At 42.4% G+C, this 27443-nt stretch overlaps 1 protein-coding gene across 1 annotated transcript in view; it reads left to right on the forward strand.

The window, feature by feature from the left end:
- The window catches only part of FAP (fibroblast activation protein alpha), a 662945-nt gene that overhangs the window by 99328 nt on the left and 536174 nt on the right, over positions 1-27443 (forward strand). Inside the window, exons 3-7 of the mRNA XM_078681652.1 lie at positions 80-172; positions 9314-9408; positions 9536-9610; positions 19998-20050; positions 20145-20217. Coding sequence (XP_078537778.1) covers positions 80-172; positions 9314-9408; positions 9536-9610; positions 19998-20050; positions 20145-20217 — 389 coding nt within the window. The remainder of the gene's footprint in view (positions 1-79; positions 173-9313; positions 9409-9535; positions 9611-19997; positions 20051-20144; positions 20218-27443) is intronic.

The following is a 27443-nucleotide window of genomic DNA, read 5'->3' on the forward strand; positions in this document are numbered from 1 at the left end:
AAATGATGCCAGAAAATTTGGAAATCCCTTCTTGCAAAGCTCTCTATTTACACACCTCTGTATTTTTGTTTCTATGAAGGTCAGAACCCGAAGGATGGCAGACCATTCACTTTGGAAGATGCGTTTAGTTCACATTTCTATTACAAACAATATTATACCTCTTGGATTTCAGGTATGGTGTAGGCCTCTTGAATTTCTAGCTGTTGCATTGTTGTTCGTGCATGCTTTCTGATGTAGATTTAATATCTAAATGAAAATCACAGATACATTGTTAACATAACATATTATTGAAACTGGAATCTTTGGATCAAAATGTTGTTACATTTTAATCTTTGAAGGACAGTTGTTCATACAAATAGTGACAAGGTATATAAGGGTTCTTGAACACCATAGAGATTTCCTTTTGAACACGTAAAGTGTTAATTTTAACTTAATATGTGACATTTGATTTTATTTTAAATTTAACTTGTTTGCCTCAGAGTATCCCAAAAATATGAGAATCATGAAAAATATATAATTGGAAATTAGGGACATATGGGCTAATATAAGCCCACGCAGGTGGCCAACTAGCCTTCCAGGTCATAAAGGCCATGATCTATGTTTCCCAGGTGGCGAAAAGTCCGCCATGTTTAGAGATCCCCACTTACCTGCGGGTGTCTCAAAACCACCACTGATGTGGCTGCTTTGAAGCTTAAGGAGCAGGAACCATGTTTGTTTTTCAAGAATAAAATCCCAAAGTGTCCGTTTATTCCTATAAAACAAAGAAAAAAGAAATTAATGCCCCTGATACACTGGGAACATTTCACCTGTGCTGTGGGACCATTTTCTAGCACGGCACTCCCATGCCTCAAAACGTACATCTAGGAACTGTTGCTTTTGCCATAATAGGGTGGGGTGACCGTGACTGTGACATAGTGGCAGATAGATTGCCAGGTAACATGTTGATGCAGACAGAGCCAGCTGAGGCTCTGTTGGTGTAAGACCCGCAGAAAAACCACAGTTTTGGTGAGGCGGTTTGTAGGAGCTCATTCCTGAAACACACAATTTAGGCATATTATCAAGAAACAGCGCTAAAATTATCGCCGCTATAGCGGCAGAAAACTGCCGCTAAAGCGGCGATAATGGGCTTGATAATATGCCTTTGTGAATTCCCATAGAAGCCCATGCTCTGGTGTGTACATGGGCTTCTATTGGAATTCTCAAGGGCATATTATCAAGCCTATTATCGCCGCTTTAGCAACAGTTTCCTGCAGCTAAAGCAGAGATACTTTTAACGTTGTTCTTGATAATATGCCCCTTAGTGCTTTCTGGATGGATATTCTTGTTGAAAGTATAGTTTGTTATAGGGAACAAATATCTTTTCATGTTTAGGACATCACAGGACATTCAAATAATGAGGGTATGTATATACACATTGAAGTCTTTTCTTTTTGTAAACAGAATTTTATTGCCATATTTGATAAATTAAACATTACCCAAATAAGTAGATCAGGATACAAAGATTACACAAATATCACTACAAATCCTACTGCAAATAACCTATTACACCCTACCATCCCCCAACCCCTTAAAGTGCAGCCCCATCACATCATGCATCACTGTTTTCGAATCATAGTCTAAAAGCCTCTCGCCTGAAAATTCACATTTTCAGTATTTGATACTACATATTCTCCATTCTTGGCGTACATTTTCAGAATATGCTACTACATGCTCTCCATTCCAGAATATTCTGAAATTACTACTACGTGCATTGCTCCCCAGATACATCTAGCATGTCAGGGTCACTAAGACAATCCAATAAGTGATCTCATGCTCGACTACTGCCAATTGATCCTCTTCCTTTCCTCACTACTCTACGTAACACAGTGCTCTCATGGCCCGCCCACCGAATCAAACCTCCACCTTCCATTTTTCAACCCTATGGGCCCTTGCAGCTTTTCAATGCATAGTAATCTCATGTCTAGAAAGCACCAGGGCCAAGTCAATAAGTCCTGAAGTATTTGTGCGCTTGACAGATCTAGGAAATTTCCCCAGAAGGCAAAAACAAGGGAGCACAATCAATCAATGTCTGTGTCACCTCATTAATGCAGTACACTACATCCCTCCAAAAAAAACAACAGTGAACTAGACCACATCATGTGGAACATTTCAACTCTATGTTCACCACATCGAGGACATGCCACATTAGTAGCATGAAAAACCAGAGATATTTTGCCCGGAGTCAGTCAGTCAGTCAGTCAAGAAGGCTTTATTCGATTTTAGTTTAAAATCATAAAAGCATACAGATGAAAAAATACATTGCATTATAAAAGGAAACGTGCATACAAGAATCACAAATTAATTTTAAGTTACACAGTTAAAAGGTTAAAAGGACTTTAGCCCTCCCTTTGAGCATAACAATCTTTGGTAATAACGTACTTTAGACATCATTAGTGGTAACAGTGTTCTAAAAAGTTTGATAGTTACGGTACATAAAACTGTTGTACGACGGTTTGAGGCGGTTAAAAACCACAGGAAAACTACCGCCCTTAGTTAAATGAGTTCCTCTACCCACTAAGTTGTTGTCCATACCCTGGGGTCTGGGGAAAAGCATGTAGGACGTATTTGGGTAGAAGTCATGTAGGTTCCAGGTGCAAATAAGTCCATCACCTTTTTGAGGTAACCAAGTTTGCATATATGGCACGATGTGTCTGCTCCTAAATCGTATCAGGATCAGATCGCCCGAGATGTCTTTTTTCAGGGGACCAAGCCAGCCCACCCTCCGGACGCTTATTATTCTACCATCAAGGTGATGGGGCAGAGGTCTGTTTTTAGCTAACCAGAACTTGACCTTATTCATCAGCTCATATTGTCTCTCAGCTTTACCTTGTGTTAGTTCAGGGACTCCCGAGAGAACAGTTACAAAAGGGGCTGCCTCTGGTGGTAAATGTATGTGGGTGGTGCGCTCAAGTTTGAGAGGAATGTGACGCGCTGTCGTTGGATTGGGGGGGACTTTGGGAATGATTGGAGGCATGGAGGTGGGGACTGATAATTGGGTAAGCACCGCTTCATGAGATGTAATCAGTTTGGGCGGATTTAAAGAAGCAGTTGTCGGAGGGCAGTAAGGAATTACAGCATGTGTGGAAGATTTCAGGTGAGATTTGATTGAATTCTCCAACCCCGTCAGCCTATCCCCCAACGTGGTAATTTTGTCAATCAAAGGATGTAGTAGAGATTTGATCAGATGTTCGATCATGGGCAGTAAGGCCTGCCGGGATGATGGTAATAAGTCGTCCAAATTTTCGACAATTGCCGGGGTAAAAGGAGACTTGATTACGGGTGGTGTGGGACTTAAAGATGGTTTATCTAATTTTTGAGTTTTGGCTAAGCTCCCATTTTGATTGTCCCCATCGTGCTTCCTTTTGGCAGGGATAGCCCTGGGAGGTGTTGTGTTATGGGTGTTAACTTTATGTGTTTCAGGGAAGGGTTCCAGCTCCCTTGGACAAAGTGGTAGGTTGCTGCTTTTTAACGTGGGGGAAGACTCTGCTGGAGCGTACTTTGCCTTACACAGGCTATTTAAATCTTCCAACCAAGAGAGACTAGATGGTAGATGTGCGATTGAATCTTCACAGGGTGAAATAATCGTAGAATGGCAAGGTGCATTTTTACCCACATCTCTAAACAAGGGAAACAGTTGGCTAGTTGTGTACACAGGGGTTATATCACACTCAACCTCTGTTTGGGGCTTAGACATGGCTTGGTTGGGGAATTTCCAAACAAGGGGTTTACCTTCGATTTTTGAGCCAAAGGGGGGTGGCCCGTCCCGTCCTCCTCAGTCCTCTGAGGGCCACAGAGGGCCCGCCCTTTGCCCGGGCTTAGCCCGGCGCACTCCCGCGTGCTCCCGCGCTGCGGGGTTTATGGGCGGGTTATAACACGCCTAGACTGGGGGCGTTTCAGTCAGCCAGGTGAGCGGGGACACAGGGAATCCTAGTGATTGTAGTTCACAAGTACCTAGTATCAGAGCGCTAGGGCGGCAGAGTTCAACAAAGTTCGTAGGTCTCCCTCAGCCACTGGAGGTCCCGTGGCAGCAGAGATAACAAAGGCAGGCTTTCAAATTGTCCCAGTGAAAGATCGACACCAGCCCCAAACGGCTGGTGTCGTATACTCCCTATGTAAATAATAGAAATGAATCAGCCTACATGTAGCACTTCAAGATACAGTATATGAACATGCATGTAATTTTGCCCAATCTGCCAGGGAAATGGGATGTGCAAAATCTTTTTTCCATTACTCTCTTAATTCCACTAGAAGTGTGTTAGAAATGGGGGTCTCTAGTTGGCAATGATTTGCACCTTTGTCCAAGTAGGGACCCTGGCTTCTAGTCAGGGTAATGGAGTTACGGCCTTAGACAACCACGGCTCATCCCCTTGGTAGCTTGGCACTAGCAGTCAGGCTTATCTCAGAAGCAATGTGTAAAGCATTTAGCCACACATACAGTAACACAGTGAAAACACTACAAATGGACACCACACCAGTTTAGAGAAATAGAAAATCTTTATCTAAACCAACAAACAACAAAAATCCACCATACATATGTCAAGATATCATCAAAATAGTTTATTCACAAAAATAAAGTTTTTAGCAACAAATACCTCCACCTGGGGCTATCATAATGTTGTGACCTAAGAAACTCCCAAAGTACAACGCTGACCGCATGGAGCGCAGGCCAGGCACAGAGTCGCACGGACCCCCAAGAATAGTACCTTGGGAAACGATGAAAACAAAGACGGCGCACGGCGTCGGGATGTGATGTGCCATTGGCGCCGGGCAGCGTTGGTTCCTTGCGACCACAGGGAAGGGGAGGTGTTGGTTCCTTATGGCCAAAGGGGAGGTGAGGCATCTGTTCCCTACTGCGAGGCAGGGTACAGGAGGCGTCAGTTCCTTACTGTTGCCGGGGAGGTGAGACATGGTTCCTTACTGTTGCCAGGGAGGTGACGTCGCGTTGGTTGCGAGGAGTTGGTTCCTTATGACGGTGCTGAGTCGATGGATTCGGGAGGTCTCCCACGTCAGGTATCAGCTCGGCGATGATGAGGCACCATTGCGGTGCGAGTCGGGGCGGTGCGTCATGAGCAACACAAGCAGTGCCTTTAGCTCCAGTGCAGGCAGCGGCCTCGGTGACTATGACTGAGTCAAAACAGTGCGGCAGCGGCAGGCGGGGGGGCTACGGTGCAATTCGGGTGGTGCGTTGTGCACTTCATGAGCAGTACCCACAGCTTTGTTGCAGGTCGCTGCACCAATCGCTGGCATCAGGGTTGCTTTTTCCCTCTGTGGCAGCTGAAACAGCAGTTCCAGGGGCAGGAGGACAGAGGAAGCAAAGTCTTTGTGTCCCTGAGATTTCAGAACAGGAGGGAAGCTCTACATCAAGCCCCTGGAGAGCTTCATCAAGCAGGATGCACAGCAGAGTTCAGTCTTTGCCCTCTCCCTGGCGGAAGTAGCCACTGTAGGCCAACCCAGCTAAACATCCACACAGGAATGGGACAGCACTCCTCCTTACAGTTTCTTCAGCCCTTCTCCATGGCAGGAAAGGCAAGACACACCTCAACTTCCAACCCCCACCCAGTGGCTGTTTACAGTGAATGCACATCCCCAGCTCCTGTCACTCCAAAACCAGACAGTCTGTACACAACACAGCAGAGGCACATAGGATGGCTAAGCAAGAAAATGCCACTTTCTAAAAGTAAAAATAACAATTGATGGACAGAATCCAGAACAATGTCATACATTCACCCTCAGTACAGAGATCTGGGCCTAAATCCATCGTTTTTTTTGCTCATCATGCCATTCCAGTTTGAACACAGCCATATGCAAATCAGTCTTGACCCTGTGCCTCATGGGAACAGTCCAGCCCGAACTGCCAGGCCAGGTCCTCCCTAGACTGGAAACAAGCATCCTAGGACCGGTTTCAGGATTTCATCCCTATCAGCCAGGATAGCGTGACTCCAGCCAGGCTGATGAAGGGTGTTACCCAGAAACCGGTCCCAGGATGCTTGTTTCCGGTTGAGGAAAGACCTGACCTGACTTGGCAGTTTGGGCTGGACTGTTCCCATGAGGCACAGGGTCAAGACTGATCTGCATATAGCTGGGTCTGAACTGAGGTGGCGAAGTGAGCTAAAGAATGATGATGGATTCAACTCAGATCTGTGACTGGGGGTGAGTGTCTGAAAAGTGTGAGCCATCATCTCCTTGTGTTCCCTTTCTAAAAGTGGCATTTACAAACCCACAATTGAAAAACCATCTTTCCTAAGAGGAATGTTCTTAAATTTTGAGTTTAGAGAGCCTTAACTCCATTCCTCTATATTTTGATATTTATGGGATTTTGTAAAGCGCGACTATCGCTCCGGAAGGAGCATCTTGGCGCTGAGCGTGCAGAAAAAGAAACGTAGTGATGAGTGAATCAGATGGCTGCGAAGACTGAGGAGTCAGATTGCTGGAATACCCAGGTTTTCAAGAGTTTCCTGAAATGGCTCTCAGTAGCGGCTAGCCTGAGGTTGACGGGAAGGTTGATCCAAGCTCTAGATGCCAGGAAGGAAAAAGTCTTCCCCCCTCGCGTTTTTAACTTAAATCTTGGGATAACGACAAGGTGGGTTCCTGAGGATCTCAGGCAGCGCGTAGGATTGTAGTACATAAAGCGCTTGGTAAAATACAAGGGACCGGTTTTTCTAGTGGCTTTAAATACAGTGAATAGGAGTTTAAACAAAATTCTTTTGTGAAGAGGTAGCCAGTGGAGGGTGTTGAGGGCTGCTGAGGACCTTCTGGGGAGTTTAAGGACGAGTCTGGCAGCCGCATGTTGGACACTTTACAGTTTCCTCAAGGTGGCCTTCTTCACTCCTGCCATTAGTCCGTTGCAATAATCAAGTCGGGAGAGGACTAGGGCAACCACGACTGATTTTCTGGCTGAGATGGGGAGGAAGTCGAAGAATTTCTTCAGTGTTCTAATAAGACTAAAACAGCTCCCGGCAGTGATGCGAACATGGTCATCAAAGCTGAGGGATGCGTCGAATTGGATGCCGAGATTGCGTGCCGAGGAAACAGCATTCGGCGGGGCTTCTGAGTTTTTTGGCCACCAGTCTTTTGGGGAAAAGGACAAGTCTTTCCCTAGGGGTATGATCTCAGTCTTGGCACTGTTACATCTGAGGTGGTTACTATTCAACCATAGAAAGACCTCGGAGAGACAGTTCTTAAATCTAAAGACTGCATCCGTGCATTTTTTATCGATGGTAACGACAAGCTGAGTGTCATCAGCATACGATGTAACGAGGATTCCGTGGGATTCTATCAGTGCAAGGAGGGGGGTCATATAAATGTTAAAAAAAAGAGGGCTAAGTATGGACCCCTGGGGGACTCCTGATGTAATTGGTTTTTCTCTAGAGAGGTAGGGACCTAATGAAACCGTTTGGGATCTATTGTCCCAATGCAAAGTTATACTTGTAAGTTGTTACAAATAAACTCTCATGTTACGCTATGGGACAGATAGCCTTTCAATAGTGAAAAACAAACTACACAGTATTTCACTATTAGGACATATCACACACACCAGTGCATGTCCTACCTTTCACATACACTGCACCCTGCCCATGGGGATACCTTGGGCCTATCTGAGGGGGTGTCTTACATACAAGAAAAGGGCATTAGGGCCTGGCAAGAAGGTGCACTTGCCAGGTCGACATGGCAGTTGAAAACTGTGCTCAGACACTGCAGTGGTAGGTCTGAGATACATTTACAAGGCTACTCATGTGGGTGGCACAATCTGTGCTGCAGGCCCACTAGCAGCATTTGATTTACGGGCCCTGAGCACACACAGTGCACTGTACTAGGGACTTATTAGTAAATCAAATAAGCCAATCATGGAAACACCAATTCACAAACATAATTTTCATGGAGAGCATATACACTTTAAAACTGAATAGCAGTGGTAAAATGCCCGGAGTCCTAAAACCAACAAAAACAAGGTCAAAACCAGGCAGCCAAAAAACAAAACAGTCTGGGGTGAACCTGCTGAAAAAGCCAGGTCTAACAAGGTGTTACTGTATCATTCCATAGTACTTGTTAAAGACATGTCACCACAATAAAATGGCCCGACGTAGTACATAACACCTGGCAAGCACTGTGCTGATGAGGCTCTTATACATCCATGCCCCAATAAAGACCCACACTGGCTACTGCCACCCGATGTAATAAAAATTGCCCTCTCTGGATCTCAAAAGAATCTAAAAAGTTCGCAAACAATAGTACTTCCACATCTCTATACAGGTGTAGACATTAATGTCTGTTTCAGAATACAGACACACAAGACATTCACGCACACTTTTCACACGCACACACACACACACACACACACACACACACATGCACGCACACACACACACACACACACACACACACACACACACACACACACACACACACACTCACAGACACACAGGCCCTGAATCACTAGGGTAAACCTGCACATTTGTGTAAGTTTAGGATTGTTTAGTACTCACAAAGGAATTTACTAGTAGTATCCTTAAGAGTGCGGAGTTTCTGTATCAGGGCTGGACTGGGAACTCAAATCAGCCCTGGCAAATTTGTCAGACAAGGGGAGCACACATAAGTGCGAAGCACTGCTGCTTTTGTTACTGGGGGCCGATATTGCTGCTTTCTTGCAAAACCGGCACCCAATAACAAAACCATCACCCACTGCTGCAAAACTGGCCTCCACCCTCCCAGCCTCCCAGGGAAACGCTTATGCTCCCAAGGACGTCATTTAGGAGTAGTCAGACATCTCATCTGTGACCCCTAGCTTGCTCCTTACTACTTCTGAAACTTCCTTTGCAACCCCAGGCCTCAGAGGAGGCAAAAGGGTTTGCCTCACTGAGGCCAGGGGTCACAGAGGAAGTGCCAGGAGGAGCAGGGTGCAAGCCAGAGGTCACAGCTGCGACACCTGACTACTCCCAAATGACGTCCATGCCTTCTCCGCCCATAAAAAGATAGGCCTGTCCTATCTTTTTATGTGCTGAGGCTCCGCGCTTGTAAAGATACTACTCTTAAATTTCTTTGTAAGTAAACTTACACAAAAGTGTAAGTTTACCTTTGTGAATCGGGCCCACACAAAATTTCACAAAACTCCAAAAACAACATAGTCAGTCATTTCGCTTTATGTTTGCTACATATGTGTATCTATATGTTATGCTTAATTTCTCTCAAATAGTGATATACTTAGTGAAGCAGCTTGCTTGAATATTTAGTTACTTTTAATTGTTTCAGCAATGCTAATTCTTTTTCTTTTTTGTAGAACATGAATATTTGCACAAATCCAGTGAAGGCAATGTTTTAATTCACAATGTTGAAACAGGGGAAAAGAACACCATCTTGGCCAATATAACTTTTGTAAGCATATATTTACACATTTCTAGAGAAATTACAATAAATAAGAACTGGTGCTGCTTCGACTTTATGCAGCACAGATATGAATGTGGTTACTACAGTTGAAAATAATTGATTTTTGAATCTGCAGGACAGTGTCAATGCTTCAAATTATCAACTGTCGGCGGATCGAAAGTATGCATACTTGGAAAGTAATTACTTAAAGGTACAGTTGATCCTTTTTTGACCTGCAAATAATCTTTCTGTGTATCTAATCATGTTGTTTTAATTTCCTTACAATGCAACTTTGATATCAATTGGAACACATAATAAGTGTTGGCGTTACACATAATGGCAAGGTTTCTCTGACCAATTTGGATAGTGGTCCCAAGTTGCAGGTTGCCTGGACCTGCTCCAAAAGGCTTGCTGGAGTCTACTTTATGCCTCTGCCACGAAGATGCTTCTATAGTGAGAATGTACTGTTCTATAGTAGTTGTTATCTAGCACAAATGTGGATTTTACTTTTTATAAGCACTACCGATTAAAATGAATTGAGGCATTATGTTTTATTTCAGAATGCAAATTTCTAGCAGGTGGTGGAAGTAGCTCAGTATCACTCTGCTTTTGTATACTGCCTATATCTGCTGTTCAGTATTTGTCTACTCTTGGCTATTGCATAAAGAATGGAGGCTTCTGAGTTTAACTGTTAAATTATTAAGCAATTTTCAAGAAGCCGAAAGAACAGCAAATTCTGATTTAGGGGCATATTTATGAGACATGCATCACGTTTGCAACTCACAGTGGTGCACGAATGGCTCAAGGCTCTGAGTCAAATTAATGAAGCCACACAAAACCAGCTTGCGAAGTTTTGAGTGACCACATAAATCTTGAGTCAGGCAAAGCAGCGCAAATTGCTGCGTCACCTTACTCTGCGCAAAGTGGGCGTTCCATTGGCATTGTGGTGGGTGTTCCCTCGCAACTTCCATGCTTTTTGCTGCATTTCTAGATTCATAAGAACTTGTAAACCTGGGAATGAGTCAATATCTTGCTCCTCCTAAGGTGAGGCATAACAAGGAGAAATATCTCTACTTCTTCTCATGTTTTTCTCTTTCTATGTGTGCTGCATTATGCAGCACACATAGAAAGAGGAAAACGCCTCTCAGAATGGTTTTTTTGCAGGAAGGTGCCCCTTCCTGCAGAAATAAAATCCTGCCCACAACACAGGCACCCTTGCAAAATGGCGCAAGGGGGCCTGTGTTTGCGCTATGTTGCTAAAACAGCGCCAACACCGGGGGAAAGGACAGGAATGTACCATATTGGACAAATACGGTGCATTCCTCTCCTTTCACTTTAGCGTAGGGCAGCACAGCAAGGTGACTTGCTGCACTGCCCTACACCAAATTGCTATAAATGAGGGCCTTAGGAACATATTTATGAGAGCATTGAGTCACTTTTCCACTACACAAAGCGGTACATGCATGATGCAAGGCTCTAAGTCAGATTTATGAAGCCACACAAAGGCACCTTGTGTGGCTTTGAGTGGCCTCATAAATCTTGAGTAAAGGCAACGCAGATCGCTGCGTCACCTTACTCTGCGCAAGGGAGATGTTTCATGGGTGTTGCAGTGGGTGCTCCTAGGCAAATTCCATGGTTTTTGACCCAGTTCCAGATTTACAAGGACTTGTAATCCTGGGAATGTGTCAAAATCATACACCTCTCAAGGTGATGCGAAATGAGGAGGAATATCTCTATTTCTCCTTGTTTTTCCTCTTTCTATGTGTGCTGCATTCAGCTCTTCAGAGCTGGGTTGGCAGGTTTCAGTTTCAGGAAATGAGGTAATACAGGGCCATCATGAGGTTCTTACAGACAGAAGGGAGTGAAACATGACCTACTAACCACCTGTCTGGAGATTTCTGCTGACCATTGGAAATAATAGATTTTGATGAAATTGAACAACTTCATTGAAGTTAAAAAGCTAATTGTTGGTACAGCTCATAAACCAGCAAGTGTTTATTGCAATAACTACTATTACAGAGTGATCATGTGGACTAAGAGCCAACCAAAACTCACCATCTTTGAGTTGGTAACCATCACAGTGGAATTTCAGTCTGGCAGCGCACCTTCTCAGACTTGCAAAAGGTTTCTTATTTTGAAAGAATTCTGGTGTATTGAAATTAGGAAAAGAGAAATAATTGTAAGGCTGTAATATGAAGACTTCGGACAATGATGACTACTCCACACTATTTGTGCAATGACGGACCGAAAAACATTAACAACACATTGTGTAGTTGGGGAATAACTCACCATTCTCTGAAAGATGTACACTGGCCCAGTATGTCCACATGCTATGGTACTAAGGGGTCGAAGCATTGAGAAAATAATTCTGTGTGGACTGGTTTTAAATCTTGATTGTGTCGACTGACACTCATACTTCCAGTGCTCTTTAAAACAACATATTGTCACAATCAGTCACATGTATATATTTTGCATATAACACAAGCACTCTATTTAGTCACTTTATTCACTTTCCTTGTGCTGACAATCGACAGGAGCACCTTTGTATTTTTTTTTTAAACGCAAAAATGAAACATATTAATGGTGTGCCATTTTGGCCAATAATCCAAATAAACTAATGCACTAACCGTATTGTTGAAATAGAATCTGTTTATACTTTTTTACATTATCATTGCTGTGGAAGTCAAAGGCTACACTTCCCCCACGGGGACCACCTTTTTGTTAATGAGTGTTGGAAATACCTGGCAGACACTGAGCAAAGCCCTGCCCAGATCGCACTGGAAACATGACATGAATTTAGTTCTATATATCTGTGTGCAGTACTCTGGCCTCTGAACCCTCAGAACAGCCAGTAGCAGGGATGACAAGGCACTGGAGCCAGGTCAAAGGTTTCAGCCACTTTGGTGTACCAATACCCCTGAAGACAGACCGAGCTGGACATTTCATTTGGCTACATCTAGCAAACGATGGGTGCAGGAACTGACTGAAGTACCCTTGCTCTCAATACACAATGGGCACAGATTGTGACCGTCTATCATTCATTGCGCCCCAGACACCTGGAATCAGTACCCATGCAATCATTCCTATTGGGCAATAGGCAAGTCTGTGACTTTTCCCAGCAGAAACTGGTTACTTAAATCATGTCTGGGGCACTGAGCACAGGGCGTGATTGCTTTGCTATGACCTGTGACAATACCCCTGCTGTCAGAGCCTGTTAGGTATAACCTGTGAACATGTTAACAGGGCACTTCGAGAATGGGATAGCCTTAGACATGTCTTGTAACGGTACCTCTGTACCCTATGTCAGGCCAAGTGAGTAAAGTATCTGATCTTTGAACATGATCTGAACAAATAATTTTGCTCTTAGAACGAGCTGGATGAGGCATGTGGCTCGGACCACTGTGCACTGTGCACAGGATGCAGATGTTTACCACTCCTTATACACAATACCCATGCCCTGAGCATGTATTGAGACTATACCCACGAGGGACCGGACATAGACTCTGCTCTGTGTTTGCTATACTTAACTTGAGCAGGTGGCTGTGGAAGTGGCAACCGACACTCATTCTTGGTAACTGGCACTTGTTTTTGCTCATCAGACATTTTCCAGTAGCAACAGGAAGAAAACACACAAACAGGAAAGAAGGAGGAGAAAGACGGAAAAACCGTCACAAAATAAGAAAGTACTAGGAACATGCCCAAGTGAAGTACAAGGGGCAGAGAATGTTTGGTAGAGGATTAAAGCGACATGAAATAGATTCAACACCATGCAGCCTTGGTGTTGGCACGCCGGCATTTAATAGCTCCACCCGCAGGCTTCTGAACAGAGCTTTGGGAACCAGCACTTATTCCTTTACAACTTAACCCCTGTTGTACCCATTTCTGCAATTCTCGCTACTTTGTTATGTTTGCGTTTTGTTTATTATTTTTAATGCCCAAACAATTTAGCTGTAAGATGCATAAAAAAATAAGACAACCAACGTAGAAGGGTGTGAATTAAAAAAAACCACACACAACCGTGAAGATAGTGTGAACAATTGCCCGAGGGCTGATTCATGAGAACATGCACAGTTATAAACAGAACGATAGTTACATGTCATTTATTAAATTAATCGGAAATAAAACAAAGAGGAAAAAAAGCATTTCATGAAATAAATTAACAGAAAGTAAACACACGCGATAAAAGACAGGTTAAAAAAGAAAATGTAAAATCTTGCTTCAGTGGCCGTAGTCGTTATTCTTGCATGCAATTATACATGGTGTAGCACTAAGTAAAGGGGAAGGGGTACCATTTCCGAATGGTTACCACCTACTTGAAGTAGGTGGTAATATGCAGATGTTTTGCGACCGCATTCACTGTCACAAAACATTCATACATACAGTTAGGATTCGCTAATTCGAAGGGACGCCCCAAACATGCCCCTTTCAAATAGCGAATTGCAAACCCATTGTGTGATTCGGTAACAGGTTACCGAATTGCAAAATTGGGTTTGCTGCAACAGAAATGCATTTTTTGCGAGAAGCAAAATGCATCATTCATCTGACTCCAAAGCCCTTTGCTTTTCTTGAAAGTGCTGGCTCTCACAATGCTCTTTGCAGCTGAAGTGGAGGAAAGGTGTCAGGAGAGCCTTGGATTTTGTTTGCTCTGTGGGAACAGGTGGCCCTTTAGAACTTTTAAGGTGTGGCCACAGAGAGTTTTGGTGGTGTACCAGAAACCATGTAATCGTCACATACAAAATATACATTGGGTGGGATATCAGTCAGCCCTCTTCAGCAACTATCTTCTCTGGGTCTGCTCAGTAAGCCATTTTGTGTTTTTTACATGCCATACAGATCTTGGATCAGCCCAAAGGAGTGTTACAAAGATTGTCATTGTAACATAACATAACGTGTATTTGTAAAGCGCACGTTCACTCAGAGGTCTCTTGGCGCTGAATAACAGATGTTCATTGTTACCCAACTCAATGGTACTCATTTTATCGACCTCAGATGGATAAAAGGCTGAGTGGACCCGCCGGGATTTGAACCTGTGACCATGAGGTCGAACACAGGCCCCTGCAATGGACGCATTAGTCCACTGAGCCACCAGACCTGGCTTATGCAGGGGTAGTTGGTAAAAGATGGCCTGTTTGTCTCGGTATTGCAGCTGCTATTAGCAGCTGTCGGGAGAGCTCGCACTCAGGCACTGCCCATCATGCACTTCAGGGTAGTGGGCTTGGATACAGAACACCAACCCAGCATTGAAGCAAGGCAGCCTGCCCAGCCCAAGCTCTGCTCCCCTCTAACCCCAAACAGGTAGAAGGAACAATCCTTCTACCATCCTGGTTGTTATCCTCTTAATGGACATGGCTGCTCGGTATTGTATTGTAATTGCTTTACGTTCAGAATATGGCATGTTACAATTAATATTTGCTGTTAAAACTGATTTTATTTTACTAAGAATCACTTCAGAGATGTGTATAATTCTGCATATTTATGGCAACCTCTCAATGTGAAGAACAGAAATAAATTCCTTTCAAAATAGCCACTACCATAGTCATGTTCATGAAAGAAATTATTGGATTGAACGTAGTTATGCATTTGCACAGTGGCTATAAGAACTCCTGTCCATATTGTACCACAGCTGAGTCAGGGCATAGTCAGCTCATATAACACTGAAATAATGTATTTAAACTCATTAATTATCTTGTACTAGTTTTCTCTTTTCATTGTACACCCCCTTCCCTGGATAGACACATACATTTTCTACTAGGCCCTGACCATTCTCCATTGATTCTTGAAGCGAAATCTAATCATATTGGTATCTGTGAACATGGTGGATTGGGCCCCCTACTCAGATTGTGCTGCCGTCCAAAGGCGCTTGAGAGGGATAGGCCTCAGAGTAGTGAAAAACGAATTTGGGGTGTTTGTCACTAACATCACATGTAAAGATTAGACGCACATGTCCTACCTTTTACTTACATGGCACTCTGCCCTTGAGGTTACTTAAGGCCTACTTTAGAGGTGACTTATCTGTAGTAAAAGGGGAGTTAAAGGCTTGGCAGGCCGTTTTAAATGCCAAGTCGAAGTGGCAGTAAACTGCACACAGACACTGCAGTGGCAGGCCTGAGACAGGTCTGAAGGCTACTTCTGTGGGAGGCACAATGAGCCACAGTTTGCGCCACCCATAGAAAGGCAGTTAGTCATGGAAGGAAAACGCATATATTTATGATATATCACAGAACATCTTAACAAGCACAATCAGTGCTGCAGTTCACTGGTAGCATTGAACTTACAGGCCCTGGGTATATGTTATACCCCTTTATAAGGGACTTACAAGCAAATTAAATATGCCAATCAGGTATACACCAATGTCACCATGTTTAGGGGAGAAGCACATGCACTTTAGCACTGGTTATCAGTGGTAAAGTGCTCAGAGTCCTAAGACCAACAAACAGAATCAGCAAAACAGAAGGTATCAGGCAAAAAGTATGGGGAAAGACCATTCTAAGGATAATAGGTCTAACATACCCTATGAGCTTCCTCCCACATTTTAAGGCCCACACCAGGTAAACACCAATCCCGGAAGTCTGGGCAGTGAACAGCATGTAAGATCAGGCAACATCACCAAGCCACAGTCCTGCAATTTATACAGCGCCCTATAAATATTTCCTAATACGTGGATGATATGGTTTTATATGCCTGTGAACTAAAACAAAATCTATCTCCCCTTCTGTGGGAATACATCAAGTTTGGTGGACCTTCGGGCCTCCAAATAAATTGGAGTAAGTCCACCATTATTCCCGTAACTGCTATTACTACACCGCACCCAGTGGACTTTGCTTTGGAGTGGCAGCTAGAAGCCATCAAATACCTTGATATTTGGTATCACAGGGATCCTGCCTTAGTTATCCGAGACAATTATGGAACTGCAATTAATAAACTTGAAGTTAAAATAGAATGTTGGATACCCTTGCCACTCTCCCTGACAGGTAGAATTGCCATAGTAAAAATGGTCATACTGCCCCAGTTTCTCTACCTCTTTAATAACATCCCCATCACCCCACCAAAATCGGTATTTTAAAGCTTGAAAGCGTGCGTTTAACTTGTCTCATCTGGGCTGGTAAGCAAGCACACATTGAACTACACGTGCTAACACTACCTTACGCTTAGGGAGGTTTTAAAGTCCCTGACTTTCTACTCTACTATTTGTGTGCCCAAGCGCAATATGCACACTATTGGTACCACTCAGTTTGATACCTGCCTCGTTTGGCGATAGAAGATGGGGACGCTCATCCAATTGCGCTTCAACACATCCTCGCACACATGTATAGAGACATGAAAATAATACCATTTGCTCTACGAATCTGACATGGCAGAGAATGTGGGAATGAGCACACAAGCTGCCACTTTATGCACCAGCACTGCCACTACCACAGCATCCAGCTATTTCAGTAACTCAAGAAAAAGTGGGCATGACACTACTGCAACAGGTTGGGATACATGTGTAGGTGATTTATACAACTACGTTATCTTTATAGAACCGAAGGATCTCACTTACATTAGTAACCAAAACCTCCTCTTTAAATTCACTTATCATAGATTGCGAGGTGCCATCAGAGTCCTTTACCTGACTTTTCCAGCAGAACCGACAGCACTCCAAGCTTTACAAATGATCATCACTAACCCGCATAACATACACCTTGTGACCAAACTATACTTGCTATTACAGACCGACATAGCGGGTACTACACAAAAGGTGCAAGAGAGATGGTTGGATGTTCTGGATGTGCCCCTGCCTGACGAAGAGTGGGACACTTGCTGCGCGCTAACTGACATGCTTACTCCGAATGGCAACTTGCTCATCCTACATTATAAATACCTACATCAAGTATACCATACACCAGTTAAACTAAAGAAATGCGGGCTTTGATCTGATGCATGCTGTAAAAGATGCGGTAGCGATGATGCTGATTTTATACACTTAGCGTGGTACTGCCCACAGATTAGGGTGTACTGGGAAAATCTAACAGAGATATTGAGTGCTGTTTTGGAAATCAGGGTGGATTGTACAATCCGTGCATGTTTATTGGGTCTTGTGTCAAACTTAAGAACGTTTAAGTGTAAATTCTGTGTAATAGCTCTGCTATTGGCGAAAAGACGGATATCTAGGTCTTGGAATGGCAAAAAATACCCCACATGTAAGCAAAGGTTCCACAAAATGGTATATTGCAGGGACACCCTACAAACTTATGAGGAAGAACTTCTGAGAAGATTTAAACCTAGAGACAATTGGCTACTGCTAATGGCTTATTTAGAAACACATCCTATTGATGTACTACCTTCCACTGTGTAACATGATGTAATCTGATTGTAGATAAAAATAGAGATGTATTTCGTGTTGTGCTAAGCACATTTGACTTGGATACAACTCGTAACTGTAATGTGTATTTTTGCAAGCCTGTCTGTTTTTCTTTTGATGTATGATCTTTTACGTTTACAATAAAACAATTTTTTAAAAGAAAACAAGTCTGGGCGGTGAACTCCGCTCCGTTAGCAGAGTTTTCCCCACTGCACATTATGCAGAGCTCGCGGAGTTCCCGAAAACTTGCAGAGCAGAGGTTTTTTTCCTCACTCGCATATGTCAACGTCAAGTTGGCGAACGCGAGTCAGGAAAATGCACCTCCCGGCGAGATTTTTCCTCGTTCACGATCGGAAACATCAAGTTGGCGAATGTGAGCATGGAAAATCAACCCCCCGGTGAGATTTCTAAACGCGGACGGTCAGATTTCTTATTGCTAGTGGTCGCATATGCTCGCGACCGCTCACATTGAGAAACTGACCATTCACGTTGAGAAAGCTGCCGCTCAAGTAAAAATCTACTTGATCAGCAGAAATGAAGCAGTGCCTGCTTGAGCTGTGCATGGTGCCGTTTGAGATGATTGCACAGTGCGGACAAGCACCTGGCACTAAAAATCACTGCAAACAGCATTTCTCTAATGCACTCCGCCGCTTGTGGACCTCTGCGTAGCCCGATGTTTTTTTTTGCACTTTGCGGAGTTTGTGTACTCCGCCGAGGCTTAAAGGCTATTTGTGTGCAAATACTGGGCTGAGCCAGGTTGTAGTCTAGTACGCTCAACCCACACAGGTGTTCTCGAACGTGTGCTCACATGTTTGTGTCTAACCAGCCCAGAGCCTTTTATTCTACCTGTGCAGTAGTGGCCTTCACTTAAAAGGCAGACACTGGTGGATTGGACAGAATTTATAATGAGTGCGATTCAGGTGGTGAGACACACTCACATCAAAAGTCCAAAACTGAGTAGTCAAAAAGCAAATAGTCTAAGGGGATTAAATGGGAGGAATCTATGTCCTACACTTATGGCAAAATGTGTGCCAGCACAAGCCAAAAGTGATCCTGAAACTTTTGCTGATCTGGACTTTCCAGCCAGTGCTATTTATGTAACGGAATCGGGATGGCATGCCCCAAGAGCAATATTACTGACACTCTGCCCACCACCACCCGCTGCCCATCTTTTTCCCCCTCAAAGATCCCAGTAAATGTTCATCTGCTGATCCTCTCGCCCTTCAAATACTGGGAAGAATATGCTGCTCTTCATTCGTCAGGAGACCTAGGTATGTGTTCAATCAACACTGTGCGCAGGGTTTGGATCTTTTCTTTCCAGCACCATCATTGTATGAGCAGGTATGGAGCACCACAAGCCGGTATTAGGTGGTGTTCTGCAGCCACCGACTTCGCTGAATTACATTTGGGCACTAGAACAGGCCGCTGCTAAGTGGCATTCTGCCACTTCACTGGATTGATTATAACATGTAGTGCCATAGGCACTGCTTACGTGGTGTTCTGTTTGGCAAACCTAGTACATTTCAGGGGCGCAGTAACACTGGCTTTTTACCAGTTAGCTTTCTTTAGTCTGGCTTCATTTCAGTGTTATTGTATAGTACAATAATGCTATGTTGGCAAGACTGTAAATACATACAAATATTATGGAAGATGGGTTGTTTTTGCAAATGTGCTTGATGTCAATTGTACAAACAAGGAACGGAACTGGTGCATTATAGCATATTGTCTTAATGTTGTGCAACGCTCTTGTAAGTTATGGCAGTGTTTGACCTTGTGGAGCTCAAAAAGCTCATGGGTGGCTTATTGAGCTGCACTTCTGTGTAATTGGTTTCACTTGCAAGATGTGTATTTTTTTATTTTATAAAGCTCTGTGATGCTTGTTTCTGAATTAAACAGACGGCGTTAATGTCGGTGAATTTTGTACTGACATTTTCACTTCTTCAGAATAGTTTCAAAAACTTCACTTGCACCAAATGATTAGCATAACAAAACATACCGTGCCAAAGCAAGTCGAGCAGAAATGTCTGTGGAGATATCTAACCTGGAAATGTTGGCACACATCTGCATGAGTGCAATGTATGCACGATAGCCCCAGAGGAGACTTTGGAGGGAAAAAAAACATTTGAAGACGACTTTGGAAAATAACTATTGCCTAATTAAAGTTTCCTAAGTTTAATCATAAGAAGCATTATAATCTCCACCATACTTTTTTTTACATTCTAATCGTTTCTTTTCTGTGCATTTCTTATCGTTACAGCGATGGAGATATTCGTATACAGCTTCCTATCACATTTATGATGTTGAGAATAGGTCAGTGTTTTTATGTATATTTTTTCCATTACAATAATTATTATGTTATGTTATGTGACAATAAAATATATTGACAACATTTCGTTCTGTTTAGCGTTCTGGTAACAACAAATCAACTACCACATAATATCCAGTATATAGCCTGGTCCCCTGTTGGTCATAAACTGGTGAGTTGGTTCATATTGTCATGTAAAATAATGTATACTGGTTAGACAAATGCTAGTCAGTTGTTTTGATATCTCTGAAGGTATCTATTTAGTGAACATTTCATTAGTCTTACACCTTAAATGCAAATAAATCTTCAGCTGCCTCAAGCCTCCCTGAAATAGTAAATGCTGCAATGATAATGTAACGATTCATTGAAAAACTTGAATTTTAATTTTTGAATATGTTCCAGTATATTTCAATTAAGACTCAAATTTGCTGTTCTATGTGCAGCATAAAGTGCATGATATTTTGAAGAATAATGTCCCCTCTTTGAAAGAAAGGATAATTTTCACATTACTTAAATTGTATTTATCTTCAAATAAAGATGAGACAGTTAAATAGTGGCAATACGACAGTTAAAATGTACAGTCGTTAACAATTGTAAAGTGTTGCAACCCCGATAGCGATCATCAGAAGAAAATTAAAATTGTTGTTGTCCATTGAACAAAGTGAATTAGGGACTTGGAGGTTCGAGAAGTATTGGTGTACATTCTTCAGGGATACATACTGCAATATAATGACCTATATACTGCTCAGCAGAAAGAAGAGAAATCCAACTGCCACTGTTTGGGTTTCAAATATTACCAAATTCTCAAAAACGTTTGCTTTTAAATGAACTTATAAACTCTCTTTAAACAAAGTCATGAATGTGGTGAAGGTGAACACATTTTCAAATGCAGTTGAAAGGCAGTTAGTCATGGAAGGAATACGCACTTATTTATGACATACGTCAAAACATCTCAACAAGGAGTGGGATGGGAAGGCCACCCTCTTCCGTGAGCAAACAGTATTAATGCTAAACAAAGCAATGTATGTAAATTGATATCTGCTTCTTCTCAGCTGCGAAAGTACAAAGTACCATTCCTGCTATTCATATTGTGGGTAAATGGCGAGTAGAAAATGAAAGAGCTTAACCACGCAGCCATCTACCTTCTGTTTTTTCTGCGAATAAACAGAAACTGTTTTGTCTTCCAAAATCAATAAATTTCCATGGAAGAAATCATCCCAAACTTCTCCAATCTTCTCAATTGCTTCCTGAACCACAAAAACAGGTATTAAAGGGTGGGCACCAACAGTATGGCGGGATAATGTTTGCCTCTGTGTCTTTAATAAAATTATGATTTTTTTACCCATCCCTCCTGTGGAAAATCAGATTTTTATAAGAAGGCACAGAGGCAAACATTATGCATGTTCAAAGTCTTACCATAATAATCCTTACAGCTCACTCCACAAGTTTAAAATACAATTTCTTAAAAACAGAATCTGTTGACCAATCTGCCCCAGCCAAGATACCACGTAAACTTCTAACTGTCAACAAAGGCTTAGAAGTCCTTTTGCCTCTCGCTGAAATGAGCTCCAAACTTAGAAACATCAATCCCAGCCTTTTTCAATCATCTCCTTAACTCACCTAGCCAGAGTAGGACTGGAAACAGGGCAATGAGGATACCTAAAAGAGATTAATAAATGCGTATCTGCTTGACCCCTTAACTCGCCTTTCTGCTCTCATACCTTTACAAACACCTTACCATACACATTTTCCTGTGTTCCTCCAAACTCAGATAAAAACTTGACAGAGGTACAATCTTAGTTCTTTTCGTAATTTTAAAACACACTCCTTCTGGTAGGTAACTCCGTGACGAAACATCCAAAGGCCTGACATCTGATACTCTCCTAAAAGCATTCAAACAAAGAAGCCTGACAAATTTAAATGGCAAATTCTTTCAATCCAAAAATTTCTTCTCACTTCAATCAGCCAACTCCCTTAACACCAAATCAATATCCCAAAGGAAAGAATACTTTGGCCCCTGGGAATTAATTTTTAAACTCACACTCCTTCCCAATCTTTTCACCACATCATGTTGCCCCACGGGCAAACCATTCACCAATTCATGACCTGCTGAGATATTTAACCTCACAAATTCTCTGCACTATAGGAATTTCCTCCTAAAACACCTCAGTCAAAAAATTAACCACACTTATCACAGCTGCTAAAATGGGATCCAAATCCTGTGTAGAACACCAACATACCCATCTCTTTCATACCAATTTGTATGCCTTTGTTGTTCCTTAAGCCCAGGAATCCTTAAGGAGTTTTGTAGCTTCTGACGCTAAGCCTGACCCCTGCCAAGCTCTTCTGAAATCAATCATCTCATCAACTGCAACTGACCCTGCAGCACGCGTTCGTGACTCTCTCCTACAGGAATAATTACACATTTGAAGCTTCCAGCAGAAGTACTGGATCATCTATTAACAATTCCATGACTTCCAGAAACCACACTTGGGATGGCCAAAAAGGAGCTACCAGCACGAACTCTGTTTACTCTCTTCTCACTTTCAATGCTAACTCTCAATCACTCCAATGGAGGGAAAGCAAAACTGCTATCTACTCCCCATTGTTTCACGAACAAATCTGTTGCATCTGCCTCCAGGACTGGCTTCTACCCGTTAAATCTGCATACTTGTGCATTCAATATATTTGCAAACAAATCCACTGCCAATGGACCCCATCTGCTCTCCAATGACGTGAACACCTCTCTGTTCAACATCCAGTTGCTGGAGACCCTCACCATATTGGAATTGCAGTCTGCCACCGTATTGCTCAGACCCGGTATATGTTGAGCCTGAACCTTAATAGTCTGACCTAGACAAAAATGCCCAAACTCTTTCACAAAATCCACTGCAGCCTTGGACTGAGGACTTCCTAAGTTGTTCATGTACCTTACCACAGACACATTTTCCATCTTCAACAACATGCATCATTTTACCTGATTCTTGACAAACCTCTTCACAGCAAAAACACTGCCAGCAAATCCAGGTAGTTGTTGTGCATTTCCTTCTCCTTAAGTGTCCACTTCCCTCCTGTTGCAGGAGAACCACATCTCGCTCCCCAAACCAGAAGACTGTCATATAACTTTATTACCATGTCCAGAGCCTCCCCAAAAATTGCTCTTCATTGCACGCTTCCAGATTTCCTACCCACCATTCCAGCTCTGCCTTTGTCTCTATATCCATCTGAACTTTCTGAGAATACCTCATTCCTTTGTGCAGATACCTCACCTTCAACCTCTGCAAAGCTGGAAAGTGTATAGGGGCAGGGAAAATTACCAGGATTGACACTGACAACAAATTCAACATCCTCGCTATCTACCAAAATGAGACCCAATTGCACAGCAACATCCTCTTAATCTCTCTGCGAATCTTCTTCCCCTTTCTCCACTGGCAACTTCAACACACACTCCAACATCTGAATCTGAAACTCTTAAAGCAAAATCTCCTGACACATAACTCAACATGACTACTTACTGTTCACTGCAAACCCATGGTCCTCCAATACTGGTATTGTCATCACTGTTTGCAAATCTTTGCTCTCCGACATAATCAGAATGTCGTCCAAATACCCTATCAAACGGACACTTCTTGTCTGAAATCAGGCCATTATTGGTCTCATCACCTTTGTGAAGCACCATGGAGCTGATGTCAGATCCAGCAGAAGACTTTTAAATTTCCACATTGTTCCTTTCCACTGAAATCTCAGAATGTCTCTCTGCTTCCGACAAACTAGGACTGACAAATACCTATCCTTCAAATCCAGACAAAACAGACAATCCCTTTCCCTTAACAGGTCCCTCAACAAATGAATAGCTTCCATCTTGAAATGATTGTACTGTACCCAATTGTTCAACTCTCTCAAATTTACTGGTCTTATTCCCTTGTCCTTTTTCTCCACTAAAAACCAATTTCTTACAAAACCTACTGAATCATATTTTGATATCTCTATTGCTCTGTTTTTGAAAAGTTCATCCACTTCCTGACTTACCATCTTGGTTTCTTCTTTAAAAAACCTTAACACCCTCAGACACTTTACCTGCAATGGTACTCCCACAAAATCTATTTGGCAACCCTGTATTGTTTGCAAAACCCAAGGATCTGCAGTTATGTCCTTCCATCATTCTAAAAAGTGGGCAAGTCCGCCACCCAGCTTTATTGGAGTACACAAAGGGTCTTTTTCTGAGCATACCTTGTTTTACTCTTGTTCTTCTGTCTCTCCTAGATCTTCCTCTCTGAACTTGAGGAAAAAATCCTTGCAATTGATATCCTGAGGGTCTATATCCTCGTGAAAATGAAGCTTGCATGATCCCAAATCCTCCGCAGGGAAATCGACCCGTTATTCTCCTGGCCCCACCAAAAACCTTCCATATATACTTTTGAACCTTTTGTATGGAATTAAAGGCTCCAGAATACCTTACCATCTCCTTCACAAACTCTTCCCCAAAGAGCATACCCTTGGTTTCAAGCCCTGATTCCTTACTCGCAAGTACTGCCTGCTTCGGATTGATTTTCATCAATATACTTTTCCTACTCTCAACAAATAAGGCTGCTTTGCAGTTTTCAATAAACATACAGAGCGCTGTACCAATTGGTGCATCTCCTGAACATCAACAGATGTCTCATGCAAATATGCCTCCTCACACATGTCAATGATTTTGGCCAAGGAACCAAATACATTCAAAACTTTGTCCAGACTTTAAGGGTCAGGCCTTGGCATATTTTAGAAAGCCAAATTTTTGGATCTAATTTGTGAGTATAATCCCCTATGTTCGATAAAGATGGTCTGGTACACTCAGAACATAATCTGGTTCTCCCCTCCTTAGGCATCTCTCGCCTAACCCAAAACTCCAAATACTCCTCTACGTGGTCTGCCGGAACCCACTGTGGAGATAAACAGTGGTGTATTTTGTGAGGATCAAACATGTACCCGCCAAAGAATCCTTTACATGCTTTACTTGTTCCTTGCCTTCCAATAATTTTTTGTACATTTTCCTATCAGTCTAATTATTATTTGTATCCCCATATCAAATGAACAAGTAATTACAAAGTCACCACTGCTTGATGCCCCGCCACAAGCTACTGCTCTGCGACCCCTTTTTGGGGCCTTTATTGCCTTCGCTTCCAACTCCAACTAAGTTGCCCACTGTTTTCTTTCTTTAGGACCGTAATGTCCTTTCAAATTTGAGTTCTTTTCTTTGTATCCCAGTAAATGTTTCCTTTTTTTGGACACTTTACAACCCTCATTCAATCCACACACCTTCACAGCAACCTTCTCAACAGACCAAATCTGTAAATCTTCCTTTTTTATTAATCCTCGTTTCTAACCTCTGCAAGCGATCATCCATTTTTTGCCCCAGTTGACTAGCCAAAGAAGAAACAGCCTTATTCACACATTCCTGTGCCTTGTCATCCAAAGTGTGCTAACCTGTTGTAATTCTTTCCGTAATGACTTTCACTACTTCAATTCACAGGCCTAGAATTGTTTTACTCAAACTTGATACTACTCCTATATAATTTCTGAATCAGCTCTCTTAAAAAAAACTCATTAAATAGCATTCACCGCCAGCACCTCTCCTCAGCTGATGTCATGATGAAACTGACAAGAAAAAATATGTATGTTTCCCCAAAATATAGCCGCCGAACAAACAATAGTGCCACCCATATTTTGCCCAATTCAAAATAGTTGCCTGTGTTAAAAGACGCCTACAGCAACTCCATTTTCGCCACTGTTAAAGAATGGGATTAGGTCCCGAAGAGAGACGCTGCAGACTGTGAGTATCTATTAAACTCTTACTGGCAAGCGCAAGTGCCTACATTGCTATGCACCTGCCAGCTTCAAATCATAGCAAATCAATTGAGCTCAACCCGTCACCTCCCTCATACTGTGCCTGGCATTCTCTCTGGTTACACAAAGGCGCGGTCTAGTTGCTGCTTTGAGTGGCAATAAAGAGGATATGCATAATATTAGCCTCCGTGCCTTCCTATAAAGTTACAATATGCATAAAGCTGAACATGTTTTTTGTATATTATGTGCAAAACATAAAAAATACTGAGATATCATATCTGCTTTTACAAAATATGTGGATTTATATAATAATCAAGATGATGATTACTTTCCCTAAAATTTGATTTGTTTATTCCTATTTTCCTTAGGGAGTTCTCCATGCTCCCATTTTTGTACATCTTTTAACTCATCAGGTATTTCTTCCTCATTCTCCTCATTTGATGAACTTTTTGCATTCAGAGAAATAACCCCATTTTCCTGATATTTGTAACCGGTCTGTTTCAGTACATTTCACAGTCTTTGCTCTTGATTGTTGACCCCCACTTCAATTATGTTTGCAATACTTAGAAAGCCCTATATAGACCCCTATCTGCTGCCCATCTATTCTGTCTTTTCTGCATGTCTTCTGTGCCCATTAATCTCAATAACCATCTGTTTATTTATTTTCTTATGTTCTATTTTCTCATCAATACATCTTTCCTAGCAGTTCCTACCTCTATTTTCCAGATGTATTTGCTTTGTTCTGTCCCCTACAAATATTTGTGTCTTTCTTTGATATGGCCCCTGAATATTGAGCTTTAAATAACATGCTACCTAAGTACTGTAGCCAGAATATGGGCTGCAGAAATATTGGCAAGGTATGCTAGACAGGTAACAATTAAGTAACTAGATTTAAATCCACATATTTATCCCTATTACAATGTACATATATCTCTTCAAGGAACGTAAATGTGGAGTTAAACCTATGTAACCTATTAAACTTAAAAATGTACTATATGTACCTATGTTAACAGTATTTTGGCAATCAATAGTCTGGCTATGACATTTAGGAGCTAAGCAAAAAATGATGGACGGAATGCTGAATAAATCATACATTCAACCCTACTCAAAAGATCTGGGTTAAATCCATTGTTCTTGGGCGCAGGATCAAGACTGATTTGCATATGGCTAGATCTAAACTGGAATGGCATGGTGAGCAAAAAAACTATAGATTTAGGTCCAGATCTCTGTACTGCGGTGAATGTATGACATTGTTTTGCATTCTGTCCATCAATTGTTCTTTTTGCATTTTGGGACGTGTATGCCCAGACGTGGGACCTGTGCTCTCCATGCCACTAGAGTCAAGCAATCCTGGCTGATGAGGGCTGAAAGCCTGAAACCGGTCCTAGGATGCTTGTTTCCAGTACAGGGAGGACCTGGCCTGTTAGTTCGGGCTGGACTGTTCCCATTGGCTGCAGGATCAAGACTGATTTGCATATGGCTGGGTCCAAACTGGAATGGCGAGGAAGAAAACAATGGATTTAGGTCCAGATCTCTGGACTGGGGTGAATGTACGACATTGTTCTGCATTCT

This window comes from Lissotriton helveticus, chromosome 3_1 (assembly GCF_964261635.1).
Source record: "Lissotriton helveticus chromosome 3_1, aLisHel1.1, whole genome shotgun sequence".
Lineage (NCBI taxonomy): Eukaryota > Metazoa > Chordata > Amphibia > Caudata > Salamandridae > Lissotriton > Lissotriton helveticus.